Source organism: Ambystoma mexicanum, chromosome 2q, assembly GCF_040938575.1.
Source record: "Ambystoma mexicanum isolate Mex_15411 chromosome 2q, UKY_AmexF1_1, whole genome shotgun sequence".
Taxonomy (NCBI): Eukaryota; Metazoa; Chordata; class Amphibia; order Caudata; family Ambystomatidae; genus Ambystoma; species Ambystoma mexicanum.
In genome coordinates, this window is record NC_090924.1 from 118,132,243 (window position 1) to 118,150,968 (window position 18,726).

The 18,726-nt window shown below is 43.9% G+C and overlaps 2 protein-coding genes across 3 annotated transcripts in view; one reads left to right on the forward strand and one right to left on the reverse strand.

The window, feature by feature from the left end:
* CCDC78 (coiled-coil domain containing 78) overlaps window positions 1-18,726 on the forward strand; it is a 455,951-nt gene that overhangs the window by 279,094 nt on the left and 158,131 nt on the right. The window contains exons 7-10 of the mRNA XM_069647004.1: window positions 2,050-2,184; window positions 5,477-5,608; window positions 15,997-16,083; window positions 16,641-16,820. Of these exons, the coding sequence (XP_069503105.1) occupies window positions 2,050-2,184; window positions 5,477-5,608; window positions 15,997-16,083; window positions 16,641-16,820 (534 nt within the window). The remainder of the gene's footprint in view (window positions 1-2,049; window positions 2,185-5,476; window positions 5,609-15,996; window positions 16,084-16,640; window positions 16,821-18,726) is intronic.
* The window catches only part of ANTKMT (adenine nucleotide translocase lysine methyltransferase), a 603,385-nt gene that overhangs the window by 66,967 nt on the left and 517,692 nt on the right, over window positions 1-18,726 (reverse strand). The window lies entirely within an intron of this gene.

Consider the following 18,726-nt stretch of genomic DNA (forward strand, 5'->3'; position numbering starts at 1 on the left):
CAGGAAGCCGGCTAGTACAGGGATGTCCCCTCTCAGCATAATAAGAACACGCAACAGCTAGAAGACCCACCATAACTTGTATTCTTAGACAATAATGGTTCCATAACTTTATCAATAAAGGAGACTGGCAGAGCTGGTAAAAAGTGTTCTCTTCGCCAGTGGCATTTCTTTATCTACAAGATGGCAGATAAACCAGTACCACCACCACATCAAAGACTGATGGATGTTAAGTTGGGAGAGCTGCCTTTTTGGCAAATGGGATCCTTGGATATTTCAATAAGTACATCAATGTGAAGAAGGGGGGATTGGTGAAGTTGCTATGTTGATTACTAGTTATGTAGTGATAAACTACATTTAGGAATACAACCATATTAAACATGACCATTGGAGAAAGTACCACTGATGTGTTTGTTTGGTGCTGGAGTAGGAGTGAGCCGAAAATAGTCTTTTAGTTAACTTCCACAACTGTGATGGTGGAACATATTGTGCCCAATAAATACATGAAATAAATAAGAGTTGGTAAAAACCCTGTTCTAGATCCCCCCCCCATTTGTACCTATCACCCAGTCAATGACCAACCTCCTCTTTAGACATGGGGTGGTGTCCCATTAGCATTTCTCCCCCCTGACCTGGCAGAAATCCAGGTGCCTGAGTTTACAGAATCTCCTTGCTTGCCCAAAATGTGCAATCGCAACAATCCTGTGTATTCTGCACTGTACCCTTTGGAAAGGATACAGGGCCTGCTCAGGATGGCCTAGTTACAGTGATCTGCAACCTGCGGCTCAAGCGATATTTTGGAATACAACTTCCATGATCCCCCACTATTAGCAATACTGGCTATGAATGATGGGAGTTGTAAAGTAAAACATCTAGCGAACCAAAGGTTGGAGAGTGTGGGTCCTGGCCTAATTGGTGAAGCATGGTGACACACCCCATCCTTTTCTACCTGGTTGCAACAATACTACTGATATTGTATAAGGCTTGCTCGATCTACGGTAGGTGGGTGGAGAATCGGGCAGTGCGTTGACTGCTCTAGTCCAACGCGGTGCAGAAAGACTCTGCCCGTCAGTGCACTGTGCCTAAGTGCCCACTTTTCCTGCTATCATGGTCAAGAGATGGTGTGGTTGTGACATCAATGTGCTGAAAGCCAGACAATGATACCAGTTTAGGTCTGGTCCTGCCACTGGCCTTCCCCAGTGACTCTTGGGAGTAAGGACATTAAGCATCTTACTCAAGATCCTACATCAACCCCTTACTCCTATTGCAGATACCAAATAGACCATCTCACACTGTACCACTGGTCCTTACGCAAGGTTATGTTCCTGCGTTCCACTGTTTCCATGCCCTTGCCTACACCTCACCGCCACGGCAACATTTACTTTGCCAGGAACGTACTTTAAGTGAAATCTGATGCCTTTTAGTATATTGTTCATGAAAAACCTGCATTGCACTTTAATGAAAGCCTTTTTTTCCAATGATAATAGAAATGTTATGCATATTATTGTATGATCTTAAATGTATTAAGAGTAACATTTGTAATGGTGAATGCTGCTTATTTTTAGTCTGAAGAACACGAGGAGTAAACAACACTGGTTAATATGCTCATGGGTGGCAACAAGTGCTATATTGAATCGCCAAAGTTTTTTTTCTGCTTGAAACGTTAGAATACCGTAGCAGTTCGTGCCTCTGTTTGCTTCCCTGAAGTGCTTGTATCAGATGATATGCCATGGACTGTTTTTTTTTTTAATTAGTGGGTTGCCATACAGGCGTCTCTAAAAAGCCTGAGGGGTTGCATTTACTGACCCGGCTCCACAGGCATGCCTGAAACTGTACCCAATTCCAAACGGGCCAGTCAACTATTGAGGACAGCCCTGGCCAGTGAACTCTTTCGAACCACTCCCTTCAAAACAAGATACGCTCAAGAGATACACACACGTGCAGACCCGGAAGCTAGCTTCCTAGCAACCTGTCCGTGCTGCAAACAGAGACCTGTTAGGAGGCCCAGCTCCCTCCCTATTTACCGAACTGCCGCCTCTGCTTCTCCCGCAGTCCCTGCTGATCCAGTGCCGTGCTCGGATCCTGGCCCTGCAGCAGCGTCCGCCTCACGAGCGCATGGAGAACCGGGGAGACGGCGAGGGCGTGAGCACCCTGAAGGAGCAGGTCGGACGGCTCACCAACGAGAACGTAAGTCAGCGTGCGCCGAGAGCGCCTCCCCGGGCTGAGGCCACTGCACTGTAGTTCATTCAGTTCTCTTCTTTCCGCTTCTTTCTGAGACTGTAGGTTTTTTGCTACTTGTAATTGTTTCACATAATAAATATAGGGCTACAAGTACCGTAATCTAAAAAAACAAACTGCTAATTGATAAGGCCACATTAATATGATTGGTTCATGATTAGAAGAGTGTATATTGAGATGAGCAGGTGTGTTTCTGTCTGTAAGATGATGGCTCGGTAAAGCGATGATTGGTAAAGTACAGTATTTGTAATTGTGAGGATTGGCACCAGAAACCCATTTACTTCTTCTGCAGAGAGAAATGTAATTATTAGTACAACAGTGTTTAAAGATAGATGCCACTAGTGTAATATAAGAACAAGTACAGAAATGGCGACGTGCGCCCTCATTCGGGAAAATGCGGATATAAAAAACAAGCATTGGTAAATCTAACAGTTTTGGCTTTTGTACAGGCGTAGAATCCTCATTTTCCAGGCACTGACCAAGTGGTGAAAAGGTACATCTTCATAGTTTCCCTCCATCCCTTTTTGGTTTTTGGTTTATCTCCATAAGGATGAGTGTACACACAGACGTGTGTGGCATTCTTGCAACACCCACTAAATCAAGCTGCACCTTGCTGCTTAAGTCCCTCAAAGGCGCACATGAAAATGTTCCAGCTTTGATGAGGAGTATGTACTGCTTTCAGCAATTGCATCTTCATCTGGGTGGGAAGCCTGTCCTGCCTGAAGTTGTAATAAATGGCGTTGAAAAAGACTACTGTCTGCTATGAGCTCATACTGTGAGTAATTATTGGGCACAGGCTGCATGAAAATGTCTTCTTACGCTGGCAGCATACTGGCATACATTAGGGGCCAAGGCATCATGGAAACTGTTTTGGAAAATGCTCTTGTGCATTGTTGTTGACTTGGCCCCTATTGGATTTTTTCATGTGTTACCCTACACAAGCTACTTTAAATTTTATGAATTTTTGACCAAAAGTGTGCCGTAAAATGATCCATTCAGCCCATTATTTAAAAGTAAAATACGCCATTTGAGCCAAGTCACACATTCTACAAGCCCACCTAGAAGCCATGGCTGGAAGTTTACCTCCAGTTCAGAGCCACATCAGCAAGTTATTGTCGGTATGCAAATTAGCTTAAATGCAAGCCTTTTGCTCCAGAAAATTGCTGTTGTTTTACAGGGCAGTGCTACTTTATACATAGCTTAATCAACCCAAAGCAGACATTTCTCAAGACTGCAGCCAACTACATTCCTGGTTTCACCCGTATTAGGGATCATCAGTGTAGTATAGTCTGGTCTGGAGCGAAAGGCTTTCATATGGGGCTTATTTGCACACCCACAATGACTTGCTGATGTGACTCTGAACTGGAGGTGACTTGGCTCAAATGGATTATTCTACAGTGAAAAAACGTATGTTAAGAGAAAGTTAAGGTGATCTGATTAATCACAACCAAAACCCTAGAAATTCAGCTGATGTGGGAAGTGATCAGCATCCAAGCTCGGGGTTCTCCCTCGTTGATATCCCCCATGATCCCTTCTGCGATATCATATATGTGCTCATGGGCTTTGCAGCAGGGATGTTGAGTTAAGGTGGTCATCACTTCACACATCTGCTGAATTTCCAGGGTGCTGTTGCAATAATAGGATCACTTTAACTCTCTCTTGACTAAAGTTTTTTTCACTGAATTTGAAAGGTTTTCTTGTACTATAGTTTCTTCGGGCCCACCAGCCATGGCCACTGTACATGCATACTAATGATTTATAAAGATGGAAGGCCAATGGCCATGGCCGAAGATCGATATCCCCCCTACTAGCCATAGCTCAGGTTTATTGATTAGGCTATTGATTGTACCCCTTTTGTTCCCCTCTTCCTGTTGATGCTATAACTTCCTGTGTTAGACATAAACTGCCGTTGTCCTCTATTCCCATGGACGTCATTCTCTGTAATCATACCTGTGGTAATACAGAGCATGGCTATTACCACAGTAACGTAACATTTGCTGAATCCCACGGTAACTGGAAAGCACTTAAAAATGAAAGGTTTTCCCCGTCCTACCTGGGACTCACCATGTGTCCCTCTCCCTTTTTCTAGGCCCACCTGCCAATTCCCTCTCTTATATTTTATCTCCCTGACGTTCTGCCATTACCCCCTTTCATTTTTTGATTTGTGTGATGCATTTGCGACATTACCTTGGGAATCTCCAGAGAAATCGCGTTTATCACCTCTGTAGTGGTCTTGCAGTGCCTGAACCTTGTCTGACAAAAGGCATGTTAAGACCCCACCATGGCGTCCCAGATCTTAGTCTGTGGAAGAGTGTTTGGGGGGGAGATAGGAAAGGGGGATGAGCCCATAGGTGAACACATTTAGTAGAGTAAAAACACCTGGGGTGGAGTGGGAGGTAATATGGTATTGTTGGTAGGGATGTGCGTTTCTTACGTGTGATTTTTTTTTTTATCAGCAAGCGTGGGAGAATATTTCAGTGATGTAAGGATTGGGGTATGCAGTGATTATAACGAATTACAAAATAACGAATCCCATTATTACAAATCGAAAATAACGAATTCCAAAATAACGAATTTTGAAAAAAACTAAAAAAGGGGGTTGGGAGTGGGAATAGTGGTTTTGGGGGCTGGGGGAAAAGTATTAGGAACAAAAAGAGGTGTGTGGGGGGGAACCCCCAAAAATAACTAAAAAGGAATTTGTTATTTTGGAATTCGTTATTATGGTCTTAATTGTAATGGGATTAGTTATTTTGGATTCGATAAAATCACATGTAACCAAGGATTGGTTTACATTAGTGGCTTTACAGTGATTTCAGTAGTTAGATGATATGATGCCTGGTTCTGGATACATGGTGTGTGGTTGTGTGATGGACTTGGGAGGTCCTCAAGTGGGCCCTTGTAATGTGGAGGCTTTCACCAGCTTACTTTATAATAAAATCTCCCTGTATCCGGGGAGGGAACTGGTTTTGCCAAGCAAGCTGACAGATGTCGATGCCAAGATTTAGACATGTATAGATTAATGTATCGGGAAAACATGAGGTAACCAGTTGATTACATAATAGGTCAGGTGACAAGAGCCCAAGGTTGCTGCTAAATTTCAGCCTCCCACTACGGCTCATCATTGCTTTTATTGGCACAATATGAAGGCACAGTTTACCTAAAGGTAGTTCACACCCTTGAGATACTGTCTATTTCATGTCCTTTGCCTTGATAGGTTCTGATGATTGTATCTCCCTCACAGGTGCAGCTCCTGGATCGGAATGAGAGACTTTACGTCAAACTTGGAGAGCTGCAGGAAAAGATGGGGAAGCTTGCCGGTTCCAAGACTGATCTTTCATCGAAGCTCATCTTTAGTGAAGAGGAGAAGCTCAAGGTGAGGCTTGTGCACAATACCATCCCCTAAGCTTAGAATTCGGTTGGCTCCTAGTGGGTGGAGCTAGGAGTGTGAAAAGTGCTGGGTGTTCTGTCAGTACGGCTTTGCACCAGAGCATTCAATTAGGAGAGGTTAGTAGTGCGAAGGACAATTGCTCCTCAAAATCTAGGCTCTAACCCAGTAAGTAAGCAAGAGAATTGAGCGCAAAACCTAGCTGTGAAACAAGGGGCGCTGTACAATGTAAGGGGGTAGAGTATACTTTACTGGCGCCTGGTATGGGGATTTGGGGAAGGAGGATATCTATCGGGCAACCTAGACCATGCATTGAACAGCTAACAAGCAAGATGCTATTTCAAGATAAGACCATTCACTTCCTTCCCCAAGTGCAAGAGGGCAGGAACATCCTGATGGGCATGCTTTTCCAAAGTGCTTGTGGGAAACATGGGAAGGCTTGTGTTCTTGTTTTCTCCATCTTGCCTTTCTTATTTACCTTACTTACTTACCTTAAAGGCCTTAGCAGGACTCATGTTGTTGGGGGCCTAGTGAAGTAAGTGGAAGGGCTTTGCTGCATGTCTTTTCTTTGTCATTGGTTCAACATGCCCAGGATAGCCATGCAGCGAGTACATTCCAGACGTACCCCCCATGGGCAGCAAACACCTCTTCTCCATCTATCTCTACTTTCTGCGCTGCATCCCATAGAATACAGTTGAGTCTGACGATGCATTCTGTCTAATTGTACACGTAGCCCCTCCACCTTTTCCTTCTCAGACATTCCTGTGCATCTTATCTATCCGTTGCCCTCATTCCAATGCTCTACCCGACTTTGCTTCTCCCTACCACTCCTGAATGTTCCATCATACTCCTCCTTTGCCTCTCTGACAGGCAAAGAGCTTCAACATCATCAACTAGGGCAGGAGGCGCTATACAAATGCAAGATAACAGAACATAAGATTTACTATCTTGGCTATATTGTGACTATTTGTTTTATGTTTGTCTTCTCAGAAGGTGAGAGTTTAGGCCAGATAGGGTAAGGCCTTGATTGCTACTGCATTGTAGACAATGCAGCAGCCTAAGAGTGAGGAAACTGAGGCCTCCTCCAAAGCTAGGCCCTGCACTTCTCATTACTGTTGAGAAGAGTTAACATTTGGAGGGTAGTTGGCTCCTTTATATATGCACCTTATGCTGCAACTTCCTATTGGGAGAGTTGAGCCGTGCAAACAGTGATTTGCTTTTCCACATGCAGGCCTATGTCAGAAGTTCCTATTGGAAGAGGTCAGCACTGCGGTGATCATTTGGTTCCCACAGGTGGGGATTGCACCAGAATGTCTCACTGGGAAAGGTTAGGATTACGGAAGTTGATTGGCTCCAGCATAGCAAGAAATCCCTCTAGAACTCTTAAACTCAGAGAATGGAGAGTGGCCAACTACTCCAGTGCCCAGCCCTACATCGCAATCGCTATTGTGAAGGACAAGGATCACAAATTATCATGGTCTCTTCAACAGCAAGGGAGTACATTAGAACTTCATAACGTCAGAGGACAGGAGTGCATGGGGTGCTAGGTAATTGCAGAGCTATGCCTTACATCAAAAGATTGGCAGAGGCTAAGAGTCTTAAGGAAATTGCTTTCTCTTTCAGCTAGGCCCTCTATCACTTCCTTTTAGGAGAGGTCAGGAGGAATGGAGGGCAATGTATACTTGCATAGTTAGGAGCTGTATTACAACGTACTATTGGGCGGAGCAAGAAAGGCCTAGAATGAAATAAATGCGATAGCTGGACCCACAATATAACTTCAAATTTGGAGTGGTAATTGTGATGCAGTGTGCATAAGTGTAAACGTTTAAAGAAGGATCAGCCATTTCATGTCAGTCTGGCAGTCCACTCATCTCAGAAGCATTCGTGCCACCACATTGGTGATGAGAGGGCTCGAATCCACGTGTAGCCTTCAACAGAGGTTCTGGACCAATGCATGGTAATCGAGGCATTGCCATAGTGCTGTTGCTAATTTGTATGGCAAAATCAGTATAGTTTGGACCTGTAGTCTGCATTTCTCTCAGCTCTGGTGGCATCTTAGGCCCTCCTGAACAGGCTACTGAATCTGCCATTTCAGGGTCTCTCTGCTTTGTGCCAGACAAGCCAGCCGCATGAAGCACCTACCAGCTCAGCGCTGTCAGCCATCCTGCCAGAAAAAATGGTCCTTCAATAAGGGTATGGAACATGAGTTAGACATTCTGCCACAACTTTGCAGCCACCACATTTCCAAAATGTCCGAATTTTATGATTCAGACCATGGATAAAGTCCCTATTTTTTTGTATTAGTTGTTCTATGAGTTTGATCAACAAACTTTTACAACTTATTTTCAACATATTTTGTGTTAAAAATAAAGAAGAAGATTTTTCAATTACATATTATACAGCATTTTTCAAATCCTTAGTATGACTATTAAGATGACTACAGTATGTCATCCCTTTTGTAGCGTACAAGTTAACTAAGCATCATTGTACGACCAGCGTACAGATCTTGCTTCTTATTTACTCAAATAGCTGACTTCAGCTTTGATCACCTAAAGAAAAAAAATAAAACATGCCTGGCCAATTTGAACATTCATTTCCGGTCCCTCTCACAGAATATGATGAGCAGGACTTGCAAATTTGTAAAAATCCCAATAAACCTGCAGGGCGTGTTCCTTAGTTTATATATTCAAACTAAGAGAAATGCGCTTGCCCCATGTTGAGGGATGACAACATATTTACCAGTGTTTTCTGTAAAATTGAGCATGTCACCATAGGCACACTTCATATTAGGTGCAATGCTGCCACCCAAAAGGCCAGCCATGCACAGTGAACATTATACTTGCAAGCTACTGCAAACAGAGTTGGTTTGCAGAAAATGTTAAGTATAAGTTTCAAACATCCCCATGCTCGCTAGCAAGGCCGAGTACCATGCAAATGGTACTCACCCTTCATCAAATCTACTCGCCTATGTGGGCTGGTAGATTTTGCAATCCTTGGTGAAGTGGAAAGATACTTCAACTCAAACATTAAAAGAGAGACCATGACTCGTCAAGATGGCCATAAGCCAAGACTTGGTGCATTCAGTGCAGCTGCTTAGAGTAGCGCCATGGCACGTAATGGCAGGACCCCTATGGCATCACAACTGAACCCAACAGAGGTTCTGCCATTTTTGCCAGACCACTCCATGTTGGGGGCGATGTGTAGCTTCGGCATCCTAGCAACTACTTTGAATCAGGGATCCTGATGAGAACAATAACCTTCTACTGGCCTATGGTGGATAGATGTCTCTGTCCATCATAATCCTATGGAATGACAAGGTAAACAAACTAATGGTGCCTTAAGCAGTCGCTAACTGACTACTGACAGCCACAAACAAATCCAGACTACTAACGGTTTACATTCACCCACCCATAACAAGGCTAAAGTGGATACTTGGAAGTTTTCCATGCACGCGTGCGCCATCTCGCATCTCCCTGCCCCCTTTATATGACCCTTTCCTCGAGATTAGAATATTGATCATCTGTGGATGGCACTCACCCCTTCTAAAGGGATAAATCCGTATGTAATGCACTGTGTAGCTTAAAGGCATCCTGCCTAAGGTGCTCCCACAGGAAATCGTGGACACAAGAGCTGGAAGCATTGACATGATAGTCGGGCACATGGCCTTGGAACACAGTAAAAGCCCAGTCACAGCAGCTGCAACAAGGTACCTAACAATATCCCATGCTCTGCTAAAGTATATAGTACACTTGATGTGTGCTCACATTGACTGCACACTAAAAAAGAAAAAAAACATGAAACACACAAATACAACATACTGTCAATTACAGTTGTATAAGCTACAACGATAACAAATCCCTGGGGCTCCTACATTAGTACAAAATGGCCCAAATCTTTACACCAACATCAGTAAAGAGGTATTCAGCACCCATAATTCCTGGTACAGACTGAGGTCTATAAACCTGTTACGACCCTAAAAAAAAAAAAAAAAAGAATCCACCTGGAGTGGTTGCCCACGTTCAAACATGACGAGGAAGGGTTATGGCTTAATTAACAGCCGGATCGCATTGCCAGGTGCTGCCTGGTGCAAGCGGCACGCAAAAGAGGGACGGTCATCCACACCCTCTCCCACCATAACTAGCTAAATAGTGGTGGTAGAGGGTGGTTGATTTTACATGCCCAGGCCGCATGTGTGAGGTGCGGCACAGGCCGGACGAGGGAGGCATCCTCTGCCTCCCTCCCATAGAAGGTAAGGAGTGGGCCGACGGGGAGGGTAATTTTTCGTGCCCAGGCAGCATCTGTCAGGTGGAGAGCCGAGCTGACAGCATGGCTGTCATCGTGGCGCTCTAGTGACGATGGGGCACTGTGCTGAAAACCATAGCCACATGGCTTTGAGCAAAGCACTCCCGTGATGAGGTTGAGTGCCATGCTGAGAGCCATGAAGTGCTGGCAGCATGTATGTTAGCGCGGTGCTTCCTCTCATCGTAGGAGTGCCACGCTGAGAGCCATGCAGTGCTGCTAGTTTCACTGTCAGCAATGTGTTCCAGTGTTGAGGGAGCACCGTACTGAGAGTCGTGCTGTCCGTGCAGTGAGCCCAGGAAAATAACGAGGCCTTCCCCCATTGGCTAATCTCCGGGCTATACGGATTGTTAGAAACATACTGGTTCATATAACCAATTCCACTGATCAGCCCTTCCCCTTTGGGTTCTGCTGACCAAACCCTGGCAACAGATCACAGTGCTGGACAGCATCCTGCACACAGTTTTCTAGATGGAGGAGGGGTAGTACATGTGTCCTTATGTCCCCGATCCTGTTGGGCAGAGCAGTGTAAGAGCTGCTCTTTGTTAAGTGATTGCTTTAATAGGACAGCTCAGTGCTTATAACATATTGCATTAAGTTGCATGCAACAAGGCTGGCATTACAATGCCATAGTTAAAAACACTGGTGGCAGTATTTCTAGTTTTCCCCTGCCATATCTGGGGGTAACAGACAGGGGCATAAATGGTGGAGAGGAGGGATGGATAAAGTGGGCACGGTGGGATGCCCCCTGAAAAAGATCTTACATATAAGAGGAATGCTGTTGCCAGTGTTTTCACCACTGGCATTCTGTAGCCGGAATTGTCACATAGATCTATTGCGTTTATCTGGCTCAATTGGTAATCAAACCTAACATTGTAATCAAAGGATACATAATCAGCTGACCAGTCTCCTTCCTGAAACACCTTTTGCACCAAACCTCCATGTGTTCTGTCTTTGTCAACATACCATCTCTTCCTAGCCAGATTATGGTCCTCCAGTGCCACTTGGCTCCTGTTCTTCAGCTTCTCATCTCCAGAGCTGCCCAAACTACCTTTGCTTTCAGTAATAGCTCTCTTAATTGCAGCAGCTCCTAATTACACCAGTGTCCTGTTCCAGGGCGTTTTCTCCCAGTTGAATTTTCAGCACATCTGGCAAGTCCCGGTCCCTTTTCATATCAATGAATGTTGACAAAAATGATTTCCATCTTAAATTCCATGCAACTGATTTCCATCTTAAATTCCAAGCATTGGACCACCAGACCGCCACTTGCATCTTGGCCGTATTGCAGGTTTTTTTTCTCTGTCTCCAGTCCATTTTTATTATTGAATTTCTGCATATACAGGCCTTCAACCACTTTCCTCTTTCAAAATATATGTAGAGCTGACAGAGAAAAAAATGTCAAATGTTTCAGGTAAAACAAAACCTTGCTCACTTTCCTGCCTTCACCTTCCCACCTTTTCCTATTCTGCCCCACACATACACTTACCATAGCAATACCTGCACCCTCTGTTGTTGATCCATTCCTAAAGGAAACCATTCAGTACTTCACTTTCTTCCGCAGGTTTATGCAAAAGGACCACCCTGTCCTGATGTCTCACTAATGTTTAACGGTTTATTGAGAAACCACCCCCAACACAGGGATTTCCTTCCTTCCCCACTTAAGGTGTGATGCAACAAACTGTTTAACAGATTCTTTTCTTTAGCCTTATCTCAGACACATATCATGCCCTTTGGATCCCTCTCCCCTGAGCTAACAATGAGCCAAGAACCAGGCTGGTGTACAGGAAATATATTGGTATTTTTTTTAATTAAAAGTAATAGAAATTAGCATGAAAATGTCAAACACTTATTCGTGGCAAAACACAATCAACTTCTCTCAGCATAAATAAATCACAAAAGTGAGTTGGAAAGAACACAATCCCAATTCTTCCCTTTCTGCAAATTTCCCTTCAAGAAATATTTACACTGATTAATAGTGGAAGCAATTAACATGTAGTGTTGTGCGATTTTGATTTTGCTGCAGTCTTAAAGGCTAGCAGTAGGATTTCAAGATTGGTACGACTACATATGGCACTTATGATTTTGCCCACACTTTTGGTTTAAAATAAACACAGGGTGACTTAGCGGTTTGTGTTGGGGAAGTCGGACAGAAACATTGGAATGATTTGAGGAATTTGGGATTTCAGACCCTCCTCCACTGAAAGGCCTGCGTTGGGGGAAAGTTGGACAAAAGATTGGTCTAATTTAAAAACAAAGATACCTCTCTTCCTTAAAGAAGTTGGGATCAACAGGACAAAAAGGATTACCCAATTTAAATTATAGGCTATAGATTTCAGCGCAAACTGGGATGTGAGCTTTGTTAATTTCGAATATTAACAAAATTCATCCTGTAGTATTCTGCCAAATGGGGAATTCATTAAATTAATATTTTAGTTAAATAGGCTAAGGATCTACATAGTTTTGCCCCCGCCTCCACTATTAAGGGAAATGTTTCATGGCAAGAAGACTCCCCCACCTTTTGGTTTCCCAGGGCTCAGTCCTACTTACATAGAAAGCCTGTGTTTAAAGTTCAGGACACTCTGGAAAGATAGGACAGGGGTCTGGTCACTCCACTCTCTTGTCTGTGTGTCTACATGTGTGCCCCTTCCTCCTAGTGCAGTCCCCCTTATATAGCAGCGATGACACCACCAATTTTACAATCCTGTGGAAGTACCATGCAATAATTCCTACAACTAGGATTGGAGAGTTACTCTTCTCTCAACTCCAAAACCCAGCCTCCAAGTCAGGATTGGTTTAGGGGTCTGGAGCAAAATATGCCAATTCCCATTTGTAGTCGCCATTTGTTCTCCTTTCAACTTTTTGGCAAAAACTAGTTATGTATCACAACTTTTTACTAGCAACTGCCATAATAATCATATTTTCTGATTCAGCTAATCATGGAGAATTAGATAAGCCTACCAAGAAGTCTGTACCATGTAGCACGGCCATATTCCACGTTTCTGCCGTTTCCATAAAAAGCATAACAGTTATGAATATGTAAGTTATTACCCATATCTCTAATTTTATTCTCCACCCGCTCACCAACTCTCACATTTGGAACATGTTCAGATCAGCCAGAAACCTGGTTTAGCTGGCCTTTACAGTTCCCTGAGTCGCAGTTGGAGGAATTTTAGATCACCAAATTCGGCTGGAAATGACATCGAAAATAGCACATAGATGAAATCAGTACGGCTCGTGGTTGCTGAGAAAAAGGCCAAATGATAACAGTCCTTTTAAATTAATTGTGTATCTTCATGTGGGACAAATGGCCATCCTTCTGCCTTCCTGCCATTTGTTTTCACTGGGTCTGCCTGTACGCAGAGTTTTTTTATCAGTCTCTGTGTGTTGGAAGCTTGCTATTTGAAGTTGCTGCCCCCATTCTAACACATATTGGTCATGCTCCAGCACTGGGGAACATCTCCTACAGTCAATGTCGTCGGGAGAACACTGAATTTCACACCTTTAGCAGGACACTTTATTGCAGTTGGTAATTAGATGGGAGATGGGACATCCGGAGTGGGAGATCTCCTTGTGAAGATTGCCCACAGCAAGCAAAAGGGTTTGCCTTGGGCTGACATGTTTCCATGGAAACTAATTGGCTTTTCAAATGTCACTGGTATTTGGTATGTGAAAACGTAATTAATATCCATTGCTTTTTGTCAACCCGCACATCATGTCTTTTCCCTAACATTTTTCTGTTAGCAGTGATACTTTTTCACATTTAAACTGCTTTTATTTGCACACACCTGTGCAAGCTGTTTTTGGTGTTATTGTTTAAAAATCCTGCATTCCATGTCACAGGGATCTTTGATTCCTCCTTCTTTTGTAAATTAAAATGCTGCTTTTCCTTCGGTAATGACGGAATCGTACCAAAATATCGATTCCAGAACTGCGCCCCCGCAGTTACTGCACCTTTAGGTGTCCACAAAATGCAGACTCCAATGACTGAGCCCAAGCAGAGCGGGGGTTGTGGGGTGTCCCCCGCTTACCGTAAAGATAAAGCAGGGTATAAGAAGTTAAAAAGAAAAAAAGGACCTTGCGGCGTCGGTATCGACCCACGTCAGTTGGAGGAACTGATGCCGCAGGGTCGAAAGAGAGGTGGCATACCTCACTGTGTGCTGCCGAAAAGGTAAGTGGATGGGGGGGAGGTGGCTATGGGGGTTCATGTCACAGTGATCTATGTGATCACTGCACTGCATCATAAAGGGACTCTGCAATTCAATCATCAACATTATGGGCGGTGCAGTGATGACATAGATTCGTAATGACAGGTAGGCCCCTTTTCCACATGGCTCTTCAATTGTTCTTGAAAAAAATCAAAGCCCTAGCTGTTTTTGTTTCAGTGTTTAAAATCCTACTGTGCATGTAAAAGGGACCTCTTTTTAGGGTATTTGACTGCACCCCACAAATGGTTGGCCCTTCCCCTTCCTCCCTTTTCTGAAATCCTGAATGCCTTTTTGATATCACCAGAGGGCCTCTGACACACACTCCCATCTTTCCTCTTGGAGCTGTCTTAGAGATTCATTATCGCCCCTGCCTGTGCCCTTGGAGAATCTTTCCTTGTTATTAAAAAACTATGTTGTGTAACACACCCTGAACCATTTCTGCTCCCTCCTAGGGCATCTTCCTCATTAGCTTGGCTGTTATTGTCATTATTCTCGCTGGCTCTAACTAGTGCCTACTTCCAATGTTCTACTTCCTATTTCCATCACTGTCAGCTTGCAGCCCGGAATACCCTCCCCTAGACATGTGCCCCTGCTAGCTAAGCTGTTAATGTAAATGGAGAAAGCTATTTTTCCACCAGCCATGGAAACCTCAACCTCATCCTTTCTCTTCTGTTGGCAACATTTTCTCCCTCTTGGCTTTCTTTCTGTTCTACCAAAAGGTGTATTTTAACAGGTGCTACTGCATTCTTCACTGAGCCCCATGGAGGGCGGTTGTAGCCATGCAGAGTGGTATACGGTAACAGATGCTGCCGCACTTCTTCGAATAACCCCCCCTCGTCTTGTGGAGCTTGAGTAAGAAGCACACAGTAGCAGGTTGGTAACGAAAGGCAGAGCGTGGAGCTAAGGGCCCACCCATTCTAGGGTAGGATAAAGCAGACAGCCAGATGCCTTCCGAGTGTAAGTAGTCACTGCTCTACTTCATGCCAAAGCCAGGATGCTATCTATGACACAGAACGTTCTTATATGCATCCATGTGCGCACAGATCAGCCAGCATAGCATTGTGTCCATGGAGGTATGTCACTCTTGGTGAATCAGTCACTTTTTCTTTTCCCCTAAACCTGTCCAACCCCACACATTCCTCTTACGCAATCACTTCAGATTTAGATGAATAGACTGTGTATGCTTTCGTAAACCCAGGATCTATCACTGGTCGGTGGACTGGGAAAGTTTAAGAACATACAATTGAACCAGGCTCCCTGTAATTGAGAGGATGGCATTGGACACAAAAGGTAAATCATATCTTTGCAGGAGTTTATAGTGATATTTTCGACAGTTAAAGTTTCTACATACAAAATTTTCGACACAAAAGCATCGGAAAAAAAAGTTTTAAATGCATTTAAAAAAAAAATAATGAATGGGGGGTTCCCTCCCAAACCCCTGTTTTTTTTTTTTAAAACAAACTTTTTTTTCTATACGAAACAAAAATAAAACCTGTAACATAAAAAAAATGCATTCGAAATGTTTTTTTGTTGAAACTTTGTATTCGAAACTTTTGTATGTAGAAACTATTGTTTCGAAAATGTAACTGGACACCCTTTGCAGGTCTCCATCATGTCACCGGCTTGCGTAGCATTAGTCACTGTTCGTGTTAGCATCAGTGTGCTTACTAATTGAATGAAAAATGATTTATGTTAATTAATGAACATGTATCAAAATAGTTTTTACATCCTTTTGAACTTGACATTGGTGCCAACAGCACTAGTTAAAAACGTGTTCTGGGTCACTGTGGTTATTAGATGAATTCAAAATGATACATTTTTTTTACACTCAATTTAAGAATACAATTTAAGTGAATTGATTATCTTTTTCAGATCTCCAAGGACCTTATTGACCTTCAGATTGAAACAAACCAGATGAGAGAGCATTATGAAGCAGAGACTTTTGAACTAAAAAATATGGTAAGGCTTATCACCAATCTTTGTTCGGCTTTGCACCTAACACTCCATATGCAGCCTTCATTTTATGTTTACTTTTTTGTTGCATCATGTAGTTTTGAAAAATATTGAAATACATCAAAAGTGATGAGTATGTTAACTCAGTAATGACTAAGAACAAGTCGTCTGTTCTGTGCTACAATAAGCCAAACATTATAGGAAACCCCTCCTTGACTTAAACAGGATGTCAATATTAACTCACCCCTATGCCAGCCCCATCCTCTGCCACTCATGTTCTCATAATCCCCCAGCACCTCCTCACACATTCACCACTTTATGATGAACATATCAGTCATTCACACAGCACACCATGGGAGATGGCTTGGAAGGGTGAATTCGCAGAACCATACAGGAAATCTGTGCTGGATCGAAGAGTTGCATTAGTAGTGCTTTGTCTAAGACCTAAAAGGAGTCTTAGCTGGTATAAAGGGCTGTGGGATGAACTATCAGCTAGAGGTGTCCCACAGGGGGGTTTGTGCTAGAAGCGTGCGAGTCCCTGATTGCATCTTCCTGTGCTTTAGATTCTGAGTCTGGAAAACCATGTGATGGAGCTGGAGCTGCAGAGAGAGAAGCTTTCTGGTGAGCATGACAGTGCCTTGGAGCGTCTGCGGGCTGTGGAGACCAATCGCAAGGAGCTAGCAGATGAGTACATTGTGCTGAAGAGCAATTACCTGGCCCTGAGCAAGGAACACGAGCGTGAGGTGAGCCTGAAGGTCCTTTAGCATGCACTATGCCACAACCATGTGTTGCAAGCCTCCGTATTCCAGTATACATTATTTTCTTCAATGGGAATGTGTGCAGGCAGTGTTTATGGGGTTGGATAGTGGGGTTCTTGTTTTGGGGTTATTACATCGTAGTGTTAGGGGAGCTGAATGGTGCAGTTATAGTGTTTGAGAAAGAAGAGAAAACCAATTGGGTTTGGGGCCTACATGATGTAGTGGCAGTGGTTTCTGGAGCGCTATGGTGTAGTGGTAGTGTTGGGGTGCAGAGAGGGGCAATAGGTGTAGGGGCAAAAGGTGTAGTGAGGTGTGTTTGAGGGAAGTCCACTGTGCAAACAGCAGGCCAGGATGGTTTATTGATTGCTTTTGGCGGGACACATGGTGTGGCATTATTTGAATTTAAAGGGGGCTGGATGGCACAGCATTGGAGAATGGGGAATTGTGAGATGTTCACATCTTGATTCAAAGGGGAAACATTGGCTCATATTTGTATCTAAACCTACATTTCAAGCAACATACATGGTGCAATTGTAATAAATGACCCACACACAACATAGCAACCCATTATGTGTGAGTATTGTGTCTTTATTTAGTGAAATGTACTGTAGCAGATTTATGCTGTCCTTATCCAGAGTATTTTTACTATCATTTCAGGCTGATCCTATGTCTCCTTGGGACAGAAAACTATACCTTTGTTTTGGTTTACTTTTATAAGCAACACTCTCAGGGCTGATCCTCAGTTCAGAGAAGACACTGTAGAGTTCCATAGGTAGATTCTAATTCCCCTTCTACGGAGAAAGGAAATTAGCAAACGTAGGCCTTTTATAGGATATCTTGGTATAAACAAACATCAAGCCCATTAGGAAACCTCATTTGGGAGGGTCATTGCCAGGACCTTGTTACGGCTCAAACATCTGCTTTACACACAGAGACTGCTGATAGGGCAGACATTATTGCCAGTGTAGGGCTGTGGGTTCTACCTTTATTAAAGAATATCTTGCTTTTGTGCCTATCAAGTCATGTAGTCCTCCAGCCTGCAGTCTTTGTTAGCCCCTCTGACCTGTGTTGGGATGCATATTCAAGTGTCCTGCCCCCAAACGATTTAGGTTGAAGAAAATATATTAGGGGCATAAAGAACTGAAGAAGCGTGACTGTTTGGAAAGGGGGTGCAAATAGGCGACATATAGGTGGGATGGGGGATAGAGAGTAGTGGGTCAGGCGTCTTCAGGGGACCTTGGAGAGGGGCGTGCACTTTAAGGGTGAAGGAAATATAGCAGTTTGTAATATGAAGGGAGTATGTGAGAGCTAGCCCCGTCCAGCGGCAGGAAGCACTGAACCGCCGCCAATTTAGGATTACGGCCTAGAAAGGCCGGGCCCCAGCATCAGCCGTAGAAGACCCTGTCATTTAGTACCAATACACTTTCCCAGCTCAGGCGACAGACTAAAAGGCCTTCACACCGGATTGATACAACTATCCCATTGTTTCACATTGCCGACCTATGCAACCATAAAGGAATGCAAATAGTCAAGGGTGGCCAGCACTACACCTGTCTCTGACGGATGATCTCCTGGGAGCCAGGGTAGAAGTCCTGAGCTGCCAAAACAGCCCAGCCCGGGTATACTGCCCTGGTGCACCCATGATACTGGCCACTCTGTTTGAACTAACACATGCCCACCATTAGAACTCCTAAATCCTTCACTAGTTGACTGCTTATTGTGGTCCTGGCAGAGCCCAGGTGAAGGTCCAGGGAGGGGGCAGCTGCTAAGGGGGCACAGAGTGGAACGTCTTGTGATTTGTACCACAAGGTGCATGGGTGAGGCTAACACATCTAGGTCAGTGCCTGGAGGCACGCGTCTGGGATGCAAAGAAGTACCTTGCATTTCAGAG